General features: G+C 40.8%; 1 protein-coding gene across 6 annotated transcripts in view; it reads right to left on the reverse strand.

Moving 5' to 3' along the window:
- GPR107 (G protein-coupled receptor 107) overlaps nt 1-13249 on the reverse strand; it is a 33785-nt gene that overhangs the window by 11705 nt on the left and 8831 nt on the right. For 4 of the 6 annotated variants that reach the window (XM_085521341.1, XM_015879221.3, XM_085521342.1 and 1 more), the window contains 7 exons: nt 12724-12799; nt 11649-11722; nt 10975-11092; nt 10029-10159; nt 8240-8283; nt 1407-1456; nt 523-606 (listed from right to left, as the gene is read on the reverse strand). In XM_085521341.1, coding sequence (XP_085377467.1) covers nt 523-606; nt 1407-1456; nt 8240-8283; nt 10029-10159; nt 10975-11092; nt 11649-11722; nt 12724-12799 — 577 coding nt within the window. The remainder of the gene's footprint in view (nt 1-522; nt 607-1406; nt 1457-8239; nt 8284-10028; nt 10160-10974; nt 11093-11648; nt 11723-12723; nt 12800-13249) is intronic. The other 2 variants (XM_085521343.1, XM_085521344.1) reach the window with 1 other exon arrangement.

The following is a 13249-nucleotide window of genomic DNA, read 5'->3' on the forward strand; positions in this document are numbered from 1 at the left end:
TCCTGAAGTTGTCTGACATTTCCAACAGTTAATATATTCCACAGACTACCTGCACAGTTACTTGGATTATATGTTAAGAAATCAAGTATTTAAAAGTCACTAGGCAAATAAAGCCTGTAAATGGAAAAGCAAAAGTCTATTTCACTGGCTCCCCAGGGCCTCAATTACACAGGGCAAACCTAAGTAATTTTTTTTCCCCTCTTTTCTATGTTCTTGATTAATTTCCTTCAGACATTTTTAAATTGAAAGTCTAAAATCAATAAAGCAATTACTTTCAGACATCTCATGTATAATCCAGCAGTCTTGCTGGTCAAACAGGACTAGAAAAATCCACTCCTGCCATCAGGAGTGATCAGTGATATTAGTGAGGAGAAGCCAGAATGTATCATTGAGCTTTGACATGTTCTACCACAACATGAACAACAAATTAAGGACTTGGTTTGGTGGGGTTATTTTTACAGATTAGTAAATAAAGTAAAATAAAATAGAGGGATGGATGTATTTTGTGTTATTGACAAATACCTGGTACAGCCATTTCCACTGGAATGGAACAGCAATCTTTATGAGAATTGCAATGATTTGTGTGAAGTAAATGTAACACACAATCTGTGGGAAGGAAACACACAATCTGTGAGCGAGAACAATAGCATCATCCTGACTGAACCTATTTTTCCAGAGAAATAGCTTAAGCAGCTCCCAGACACCTCATTATGTCAGATTAGCCCTATTATGCTTCTTCGATAAACAAGGAAGATATAGGCTGAGGGCTCTGCAGTTTGTTGAACATCCAAATGACTCAAGCTGCTACTAACATATTTAAGTTACATCAGGAAAATGCTTTAAGCATTTGGGTTTTGTAGAATTCTAGAATCAGTATTGTAATTTATTACTCTTAATGCTTCTTAGAGTCTGAAATGAGACCACTGGAAACCATTAAGGAGGATATACTCTCTTAGGAGTTATGCTCAGGGCCCCCAGTGACTTAATAAGAAGCTGTATGTGTGCATCTCAAGGCACTGTTTGCTCCCAAGTTTAGTTTTTACCAAGTTTATTGTATTTTATTCAAGCCCATCGATTCAACTGGCAGCTCAAGCTGTCTCCAGAGGAAATTAGTAAGCATTACAGATAGTTGGAACCAATTTAAAAGATAGAAGGATGCAACTACTTGGAAAAGAAGGGAAGTTGCTTGGAGGTGTGTAACCCAATTGGCCAAGATGCCAAAGCACATCACTGCCACAGAACTGGCAACATCTCCATCCCATTCATGAGTTATAGCTTCAAACAAGTAATCCAGCCAAGAGCTGGAATGGCTTCCAAGTGCTCTGTATGCATAGGTACACAGCTGCTGGATTTGTTTGGTTGGGTTTTGCTTGTATGTTGTTCTGTTTGTTCAGTTTTAAACTTACCATAACATAGTAATGCCTGAAAAGCTTCAGCTTTGCTAGGTTAATGGCAGCTGTCAAGAGAACACAAAAATCCATCAAAAAGTTAATTGAGAGTATTTTCCTTGATGATTTTCTACAAGGTAGACAAGTGATCAAAATTAGGATTTGGGTACTTCCAGATTTAAAGCTTTATACCCACAGTCTGCTGGCTGTTTCAAGGAGTGCTATTCTGTCTCGACTACATATTGGATAATCCCTAGGCTGGGGCAGTCAACCTCTCACAAAGGCAATTCAACGAGGTCACTAAGTTTCACATAGATACACACACTAGAGTATAGAGCCTTCCTCTAATGCTCACCTGTCTGTAGCCGACTACGCACCGTTGCTTTAGTTCTGCTGCAAGGGCAGTGCCACTTGACACTATCTCAAAGCTGTTCAGATCAGTTGAAGGCACAGATCACGTCAAGAAATACTCCACAGAGGATGAATTTTGTAGGAGGCAATCGTGGGTTTGAGAACCACTGCATCTTGTTAAAACACTTCTGTTGCTGTTCAACAGCTAAGCTGTATTTCTCTGTCACTCGTGGCTCAGTCATAATTTATAAGTGAAATGGGAAGTCACATTAATCACTTCTCATTACAAATGCATGCGTTTCCAATCACAAACCATGTAAGCAAAGGCCCCAGGCTAATCTGCACTTACTGGACAGATTACATCAGCTCTTGAGGAACACAGCATACATTCACGTGAATGAGCAGAGGTCAACAACAGATGGAACAGCTGTCAGCTCCAGTTTGAGACTCAGGTTTTATAGGTGCAGCAGGATAACAGATACAGACTTCTGGTGCTTTTGTAACAACAGGAGAGGCAAAAAGCCCAAGATATGCTGACAGCACACAGAGATGCAATTGAGAGCCAGTGAAGACATGTTGCTAACCGGAAAATACTGCTATGCACTTCTTTGTAGACTGCATACGAAACACTTAACATAGAACAGCATCAATTCTGCAATACAGAACTCTGGGCTCCAGACTTTAATCTGCAGACTAAGTACAAAGAGCACTTCACTGTGCAATAGATGCAGAGACCTGCAACTGCCCCAGAACATAGTCTCCTCATAAAAGCACATTTAAATAGCAAGAAAGAGTATGGATTTTCATGGATATAGTTGTCTACTTGATAGCTTTATGTCAAAAGCATTCCATTACACACTTGGAGAAAGATTAAAACATGAAAATTTGCAGGACAAACTCATTAAATCACGAAGTAACGCTGTCATATTTAAAGAACTACATTAAGTGTGACCATGAAGATCCTGTGATTCACCACGTATCGGTTTGTGCAGAAAGATCTATTTTGAACTCAACATATCCATCTTCAAGAACTGCTACCAACTGGTGCAGTGACAGGCCACAAGAATTCCCAGGCTTTGTAGTTACAGGAACACCAACTCAACAGCTGTGATTCAAACTGCCGGCCCATCAGTGCTTTACAGTCAACAACTGAGTGAGCTGGGGAGTCATTTCTGTTCAGGCAGTGCATAGGAGGAAAGGATAGTGGTGCCAAAGGGATAGTGGTGCCAAAGATTCAGCTGCCAGCTGAAGTACTGGAAGTACCTCTCACTCAACAGATAGAACGTAGCTCAGGATCTTACCTATGTATCAAGATAATCAATATCATAATAAGTGTTACATCTAGATAACTGGAACAGTTAAGCACGGGGGAAAAAAAAAGGCAGGAGAAAGAAAAAAATAAGACAAAACACCCAGTAAAAATACTGAAATGACACCTGTAGAAGCCAGCTTGCTTGGTTACCACAGCCAGGTGCTCTTCAGAAGTTGTCTCAACTTCAGAAATCCTCCTCTCCACTGTCAGACACTAGAGTCAGTATTAATGCACAGCTATGCCAGTTTATCTGAACAGCTCAAAGTCACAGCACACACTGTTCTGAAGGAAGTCTAAAATCATCACTGCTTGGCATCAGCAGCCTGCAAATAGCTTTTTCACAGTTTGAAGGTGCTCCAAACAGTAACACTTGAGTCTTGCTATGCTGGACACTTGGAGACTTCGGCTCACCTAGCCTGGCAGTACAGACATCAACAGCAACACACAGGAGAGAGGTTAGGCCAGCAGCTGTCACTTACAGCTTTAATCACTTGCAGTCCCAACCTGTGAAGCTGTGATAAAGCAGCAGCAATCACAGCATGCAGTAAAGGTTGGGTAAATTTATGTTTCGATTACGATAACCATTCTTCAAGGAACAGTACTTAACTGCAGAGTAGAGAAAGAATAAAAGAGACTCTCTACCAAAGGTTTCACAAATAAATTCATACTTGTGTTCCACTGCTTTCACAGACTAATTAAGATAAAAGCAATCTTCCAAGAAAGGTTTATAACACCTATACCCTGCTTCTCTCAGTTTCCCCTCTTCATCACCATTTACTTTAACAGCTTGTGCCTGCAATAGCCTGATCTGCATTTAAAAAAGAAGAAATAACACGCTACAGAATTTTGGAAATCAGTCACTGTTTCAGATTACTCTCTATGCTAATTTCAATGCTGAAGCAGCCCGTAAGATGGGGGGAAGAAGAAAGTCAGACCATGGCAGCCCTGCACACCAGACAATAGCTTTTTGAAGAGTAATAAGCAACCTCTCAGAATATGTATGTAATAACAGTAAGAGGACTACGGATGAGAGAATAGGAAGCTCAAATGCAGACAATACAGAATGCAAGGACAAAATATAATGCATCTAGAGCAAATACAAAGTACAGATAAGAGCATTTCCACAGTGCACTGCATGCTATAGTAACTCATGTATTTGAGATGCTATATTGTTGCCAAATTCTAAATGTAAGTTCTCTGTCCCCTCCTGCTCCCCATGAATGAAGTCATGCATGCAAATTTAGACCTTAAAAAGCTACTCCAGGAGTAAATCTGAGAAGCATGGCCTTATAATCTCTATGGCACTCTGCTTAAAAGCATTCCTACATCAGAAAGAAGAGGTCAGGCATACAGATACAGTAACCCTCAGTGTCATGCCAATGAAGGTGGCACAAACTAGCTAATCTTGAATATTCTGAAACACGTTAGCCATTTGGCACAGAAGTTCCCCATCACACTTGGAAGAAATTCCACACTACAGGATAAGCAATGTGTCTGCAACATGTAACTGGTATTTTGACTCTGGAACATAACAGGCCTATTTCATTTCTCAATGTTTTTCAGCTCTTCTGTGTTATCCACTGAGGTTTTGAGACTGAAATCACTGCACTTTAACTCAGGGTTTAGATATGTCTGTGTACTGCCTGGAGCATGTTTACCCAAGCACTAGGCCCTCCTTCTCTCTGGAGAGCTGCAGAGGTGTTTTTAAGCTCAGGAATCATTGCCTCTAACATCTGCTGAGCTCAGCTACACCAGGGTGTTCTGTACCACTCAGGATGGGGCGCTTCATTCACAGCATTTTCATGGTACAGAAGCAGGATGATGCTAAATATGGCAGAAGGTTCTTCCTGACATGGACACAAGCATGAAAGCATTAATCATTTGCCCACTGCACAGCACACAGGGAATGTTGCCTGAGAGCTATACACTGCAATCTATTTCCCCTAGTACTGCTGCCAACTGTGACATGCTGCAGTGCTTCAGGAAAATGGCTAACTGTTCGTGACCAGACTGCACCAAGCTTCACATCTCTGAACACATAGAGGTACTGGCAGAACAAAAGCTGCAGTGGTGCTTGCAGCCCTCCACTCCACTCTCAAACAACAGATGTCAGGTAAAAGTGGGTTATGAGGCTTGAGAGGCCCAGGGACCTTTTGAGATCTTTGAGTTTTGAACAAAAATAAGGAGTCTTCCAACAACATACTCCTTTCTCCTCCTTCTCTAACAATGCCTCTGAACAAGCTAGTGATAGTTGAGCAGACTTCAAGCCCAAGCAACCCTAGCTCAGTCAGCAAGGCTCATTTCATTACATCTGTAAGCAAGACACCCACACAACGCAGATGCAGAAGTGGACAAACAGACAGCTACCTGTGAAAAATACAGTGACAGACCAGAAGAGCTGCAGCAAGGCACTTGCTTAAGGTGGTGATTTTAAAAGGGGAAGAAAAAGCTCCTAAAAAAAGGGTTTTGTATTTTTTTTAGTACCCACCACAGTGCAGGATGAGAAGCCTGTGTACATCAAGTATTTTGCTTCAGAGTTAAAGATCTCCATTCAAAGGAAAAAAGAAAAAAGGCACACCAAGGCAGCTCAGAGCCAGCTGTATGACTGTGCCATGCCCACTCCTCACCAGCAATCTGTAACATCTGTGCTTGCGAGGTCTTCCTGGATAAGTCACAGCTTTAGAAATATTTCTCTAGCTTTCCCACTTCAAACAATAATTTTCTAGAAACCAAGTTTAAGTGAACGTTAGCCAATGACTTCAAATCACCAGCAGTTTAACAAGCCTTTTATATAACCGCAGATTGTTAAAATAAAACCCTAAAGCAGGCACAGCTCTAACAGATTGAAGACTCATAGTCAGGCCAGCTTTCTTGAATTCTATTCTAGTCAAACTGCAGTCACGACTGCACTCGACCCAAAGGAGCACTATCTAATAACAGGTTGTGAAGTAGCTGGAAGAAGACAACAAGACAGACAAACAGCCAGGAACATTAGCAGGAGCCTGAGCCATAAAGTCCTGGAGCAGTTAGTTCTAAAGGACACAGGAAGTGAAAATAATTTTCCTTAGGACCTTCTCACCAGCAAAAAGGTCACCAGAAGACCCAGAGACAGGAAAAACAGCTATTGAATTTATAGGATATAATTCCCCAAGACACCCTCTGAGATAATTAAGTCTGTGCAAGAGAAACAGGGAAAACAGCCTTTGAGGCAACGCCAGACAATAAATCTTAGCTTGCAATAGGCAGCCTGACCAGAACTCTGCACAAGACTCAGACAGCTTTCAGCACAAGATAGACAGAGAAGCAGTTAGGCTGCATATGAAAGGATTCAGTAGCTTTCACCACTTAAGGAGAAAACTGTCTTCATTTGGTAAATTCAGTGTTCATGCTGGTGAAGACAAGAGACTGAGCAGCACCTCTGCAGAATACTGCCTCCAAGGGAAGCCTGCAGAGTAAAAAGCATGTGGTTCCAGTCAAGATGGTTCATTTATAAGCCTGTGAATGATTCTGCCTTACTCACAGTGCAACCAAATCTTCTTTAGTTTCCTCACCAGGCACACTAGCAGCATGACACCATCAGGTAACGCTCCCCATGGGCTTCTGACAACCACCTCTAAATATTTAACATCTGATGAGAGCTTCATCCCTGTGGGGGTGCTGGGTACAATCTGGCACAAGCCTATGGAATGTTTTCCCTGAGATATATAAATATATATTTTAGCTCTTCCCTTATTATTAGACTCACCACTTCCTTATGCTGTGCAATCTCAACACAGTTACTGATTTTGCAGAATCCCTACAATGAAATGTGGCTACAGCAGCAGGTGGCTCACACACAGCACTTACTGTGAAGAACACTGCTGCTCGTGTGGTACCAGTGATACAAGACTAAGATTAACAGACAGTCTGAAGGGCTACAGTGTGCATCACTGACTAGCTATAAGGATGTAAGTACTTAACAGATCACTATACACTTACTTCCATTATACACTACAACAAATCTTCCAGAATAAAAAGCCAGAAACAATGTTATTACTCAGATCAGGATTCCACCCACCACTATGATGGACAGACAGGTCAAAAGTCTTTATGTCGAACATCTTTGATGTTCACTACCTTATTTTTATCCTTCATTCAGTGTTTTAAGGTTAATCAACCCAACTCCATAGCACCACCTTGTGATATGAACCACCAAGTGCACTGTAAGAACATGCTACACCTTCAGGTAGATCTAATAGTCTTCCATCTCAGTTCTACACACAAGCCCCGGAGCTATCAGCACTGGAGCAGCTGCTGGCTCTGTTGGGTGCAGGAGCTCTGTCTTCATTACAAGAACACTGATCTACACCAGCTAAGAACCAGGTCTTACTTACAAAAAGTCCTGAACTGACTAAGTCACTGCTTCAAAGATGGTCTAAACCAAAGCAGACTTGTAAAAACAGAAGGATTCCAGACGACATATACTGAGTGAGCATCAAATCACAGAATAATGAAGTGGCTGCCTGCTTCTAAGGAAGCCAGTGCTATGTTCCATGGCTTCAATCTGCAGCCAACTGAGGAACTTATTTGGAAGAAGTGAGAGGACAAAGCAGGAAAAGCAAACATTACCAAAGCCATATTTGGGTTGACTTTCCATCCATCATCTCACTTTCAGTGCTACAATAAACACAACTTGACTTTACACAAGCAGCCCTTGAAACTGCTGTACAAACATGGAGAAGATGAGAACTGCGTTACATCCAATGCCAATTTATGTTTTGTTTCCTACTAAGGTTTATTCCAGTCTGTCCAGGTAGGAACAGATTTATGAAGATATTTAAGTTAGGCTATCAGTCAAAATACACACCAATTCTAGAATACACTTCTAGATCACTTCTGAACTCGAGCCTAAGAACAAGGTAAAGCTATCAGATGATTTCCTCTAGATACAGTGTCTAAATGGAACATTTGGGGCTGTGCAGATACCAGCAAACAAATTTCATACATGAATTGTTGGAGCAATGCATGGAAAAGGGCATTTCCCAAACGTTATTCCTAAAAGACCACAGAGGAAAAGTAGCAATGCAACAGTAACAGCGTAGGCTTACAGCTCTAGTTTAAGTATTTTAAAAATCAGCACCATGCTTGAAATTTTGGCAAGATCTTCTGGTATGTAGCACAGAACAGTAAGAAAATTACTGCTACTTGCCTTTTCCATCTGTTGCTGAAGCCTCCTGTAAATGTCTTATTGACCTGAAAAATTAAGAAGTAGAATAAGCTCTTTTCACTGCAGCCCTCCAGAACTCTTAACAGTTCTATTAGCTTTTCATGGCTGGGCTATGCTCATAATTAACTGTGCCTTAGCATGCGTGGCACTGCATATAGTTCATCCCCACTCCAAGCAGTTAGTTCAAATATCTGTACCTCCTTATGATTAAGAAATCTAAACTGCTAAAGCCTACTTCAACCTACAGAAAGCTGGGACAGAGCAGAATGAGAAACTGGGGCATTTCGCAGCATAATGCTTACCACTCAGCTGAGCTACGCTTCAGAGTACTGCCAAGCATTTGGCACCTCACTGCTCTTTTAAGCTCTTTTCATTTAAATAGTTGATTACAGCTTACATGGCTACACAGGCTACTTATGTAACAGAAGCTCCCTGCAGGAATGGAAATTCAATGGCCAAGGCTTAGTCACTTTACTCACATGACTCATTCCAACAGAGGCAGTGAGACTACACAGATGAAAAAGGGGCAGGATTATGCCCTAGGTTCCACTGCCAGTTTATGTTGGTGCCATGACAATGGAGGAACACTGGCTGTATCCTATATAAGCAGCTACAGGACAGTTCATTCAAATACTTTACATAACAAAACTGCATCTGAAGAAGAAATGCAGGTTTTGTACTAGCGTGTTACTATGCAGGGTGTCAGTATGCAGGATGTACAGATTCTGGCATTATATAGGACGAGTTGTGACAGAAAAAGTTTCCTTAATCACAGGTAATCAGAATCCCTCTGTAACAAGTTTGTATTCCTGTAGCTTTATTTACCAGGCCCAAATGCTGCCATCCTCAGCAGAGCTGCAGCATTTTGACCAGAGTGGAGGAGTGTCAGGTGGGTTGTGCAAATTTCTTGGAAGACATTTACTGGCATTGGCACAAGGCCACTAAGACTGTTGGGCTCGGTCCTTACACAGAGAACTGGAAAGTGCAGCTGCAACACAGCCTAGCAAGCCACAGGGAGCTTACTTATATCTACAAAGTAACACGTGCATTATGAAATAGTTCTCCAAAACACTCAAGAGCTGCACACTATTGACTGAAGATGTATTTACTAGACAGACATATTGTTGCATTTCAGGAAAAATGCTGGAGCTACTTGAAAAAAAAATAGAATATTCTGTGTTTAAAACCAGAGAAGCCAGAAGCTCCTTCAAATCCTCCTTTAGATGCAGCTGTTTTTTCAATTAAGACTAAAATGAATTTAGAATATAAATGTGCTGCCTAACTGGCAGGCAGCAACAATAGCACTGATCTGAATTATCTGTGTTTTCGTTGAGTTTTATATAACCAACATTTTTCATTGCCAACTAGAGTGGAAGGAAGGGCAGGGAAATGCTCCCTGTGGGATTATTTCTTCTAAACAGTCAAGTAAAAATGCAGTGCTGCTTTGGCTGAAAGAAGCTCTGATCTCAGACAACACCAGGAGAATCAGCACTTCTAAAACATTTCAAGCTTCAAAGGCACCTGTAGTCTGCTTGCACGGTCCTGGCCATGCTTTTAAAAGGTCCCCTACTCAAATATTTCTAAAGCAAGCATCTTCCACAACACTGAAGTGCTAAGACTGATACAGTTTAAGAAACTAAGAGAAGACTTGACTTAAAGGACAGACATTTACTTCTCTGTCTTGGCAGCCTCTTAACCTCTAACATCAACACCCATTAGTTGAGAAACAGCTCACAGCATCAGTACTCAAAATGATCACACAGCAACTCACCATACCACTGGAAATAAGATGGCACCACAACACAGCAAGTCTACCAGGAAAAGGATTTCTTTCCATAGTCCATATTCAGTTGTTCCCTCTTCCGTTGACTCTATAATAATGTATGCCACATTTGCTAGCACCTACAGGACAAAAGGTGGGTAATGGTTTCAGAAGCTTTCCAAGGATAGATTAGATGTGGGCTGCAAGTTCAGCAAAAGTTATCCCACAGTTGCAGAAAGAGCCTATTCAGTAACTTCAATTTTTCTCCTGCAGGTCTATGTAAAAAACCAAAATCACACACATTCTAAAGACCTTCAAAGGATCTACAGAAGTATAATTGATTGGAATGTATTTCTGCTGACATTCAGAAGGCAGTCCTTTCTGTTGCACACTATGCTGAATCTATTGTTTCAGTAAAAACAATAGAATAAAAATCTATTACATCCCCAAAAGCTGAAAGGCTGTTCTATCTACAACAGCGTATAGAAATGCTGCCTTCCTATTTACTTTAGGAGACAAACACCAATTGCTTTGAACATACTGGAGAGAGAGAGAGATCAGAGCCAAGGGATCTCACAAATTCCAATGCTCCCCTTCCCCTAAACCCATTTCAGCAAATATCTCAGAAGTGATAACTTTCATCTCATTTCTCTGTTTGGTAATTTAATATTGCTTTGCAGCCCAAGTTTTGTCTTACCATGACTAGACCTACATTACAGCTCCTTGTTTGCTTGCTGTTATTATTTGATAACCATTATCTAATACTCGATATCAAGAGAAAAGTTGGGAAAATTACATAACTTCTGGCCCTTTCACAGCTTCAAAAAAATTATAACTCAGCTCACAGGCTTATACAAGCTGCAATTTATATTCTGTGTAGGATTCACAGCCTGTTACAGTTTCCACAAGCTGCTCTCCCACAATACAGTAAGTATTGACACAGCTCAGTCCTCACCTGAAGTGGGATGACAATCATGAAAATTTTTTTGTCTTTATCTGAAAGGATGTGTTTAATGAAAGCCCAGCCTGTTCCAATGAGGGCAATAGTGATGAACAGAAGAGCACCCTTAAATCTGAAAGAGAAGCAGATAATGCAAGGAGGTATTTTATACTTCCTCTTCAGCTCAGGTCATCTCTTCTACAGTCAGTAAAGCCACAAACCCAAATAAATAGCCTTGCTATTCATAACTCTAGCAAATGCTTATCCTACATCAGCAAACAGATGCCTTGCTTACAACCATGCATCACACAGCAACATTAGCCTTCATTCACAACCACCAATATATGCACAATCTTTTCCTGGGGGAATTATCCATTTACCATCATGAACAGGAGAAAACACTGGCAGCTGCACTCTCTTACTATTCACACCAAAAGCAAATTAAATACTTGAATATTTACATGAACAAAGGAGAGCAAAGCATTTCTTCTCCTTTTACTCCTCCACCCACATAAGTACCAATTCTCTGCAGCTGTCCTCTGGAAGCAGAGCTTTCCCCTTTACACTGGGCTCACTGCTGCCTTGTCACTCAGAGCTCAGCATCAAGAATTAGCAATTCCCAGTTTTCCTGGGAGGGAAGGGGAATTCAGTTTCACCATTTAATTTACTAAATCTTCCGATATACTTACAGGTGAGTGATGTAATAGACAACAGCCCAGCCTTCAATAGGAAATCCCTGAGAAGAAATGTAGTGGTAGTCGATCTGGAAGCAAAAAACATAATATGCTACTTTATAAGACTTTCAAAAGCAAACCACCCATGGCCATAAACAGGTCTGCTTTAACAGCCATCTCAAGTTTCATTTTCAGTGTGTATAAACTCATAATTTTCATAAAGCTTGCTCCCAACATTCTAGTACTGTTTAGTATCAAGATCATCCTCATCCACTCTGTTTCCTAAGCATTAGCGAATATACTTTACACAACCTACATTCTTCCTACACAGCTTCCATGTCTAACTACAGTTAAAACAACTGCATTTGTATCTTCGTGCATTCATTGTTCAAGTTCAGTTGCATTAGAGAACTAGACACTTCTCAGTTTTACTTTCATTGGAAATCAATTCAAACCTGCTGACTCCAGGTTTTTGTAGGTGTTATCCTAGCATGAACTTGACGGAGAAGATCAAAACTGGCACAAACAGGAAGATTAAATGCTTGTCATTACCTTCATTAATGATATATTTCAGTGAAAAGGCAAAGTCAAGACAATACAATAGAGACTTCATGTAATGAATGCGTTAAAGCTTATAATACTATGTTTGCTATGGTACAGCAAGCACACCGTGCCAGCTAAAGAAGCACTTTTCAATTCTACAAATATCAAGGTCCCCATTCATTAACATTTACTGTAAGCCATGTAGCTGGAGCAGTACCGTTGCTCAAGATTCTAGACCAGACTGAGCTGAGCTGGCTGACACATGAGAATTCATGGAACTCATTCAAGCCTCGCATATATGCTTGCTGCATCCCCACATCAGGCCACGATCCCAATTGTATTTAAAGTCACAATTTGTTGAAGAAAATTAAATCTCCTCCACCACACAGCTGCAGTTCAGTACCAACATTTCAATTTGAAAGACACTTCTCTCCCCCTTCCCTCCTACTCTTCTCCCCCCTCAATACAAATTCCTCTAACAACACACCCTGGATCTCATATTTCTAATTCCCAGCTGAACAGCTTAAGGCAGAGAAGTTGTACGTACTGCATGGAAGACTAAGGACAGTGACTTTGTGAAAGGAAGAGCTGCCATTAGCCAGTGAATCTTAAAGACCTCGTTTCTGGGAAGAAAAATGTATCAGTTAAAAGCCAGCAGTAAATTTTAGTTTCTGCAAAGATATTTCTTCATCATCTATAAATGTCAAATGTTATCTCCCAGGTAGAGCTGACTATAAGCATAAAGCAATTCTCCATAATGCTGCAGTCCAAACTTTTACAGCATCCTGAACAATATTTGAACCACATCCTAATACTACTTTTTTAATCCCTGACTTGGAAGACAGCAATTCACAGGAACATCTTGTATGCACAGACCATAACAGTCAGAAAATTGCTAACCATTATTGAAATGGATATCACCCAGCCCAGCCCCAAGTCACTATATCGCACCACCAGGTGAACTTCACTAAATAACGAGACCAACAAAAGAACTTCAGATTGACAAACAATCAGATCACCACGTGAACTTCAAACTATGTACAAGGGTTCAAGCTACTTCTGGCTTCTGATGC

This window comes from Coturnix japonica, chromosome 21, assembly GCF_054131305.1.
Source record: "Coturnix japonica strain WE chromosome 21, WE-NBRP24, whole genome shotgun sequence".
NCBI lineage: Eukaryota > Metazoa > Chordata > Aves > Galliformes > Phasianidae > Coturnix > Coturnix japonica.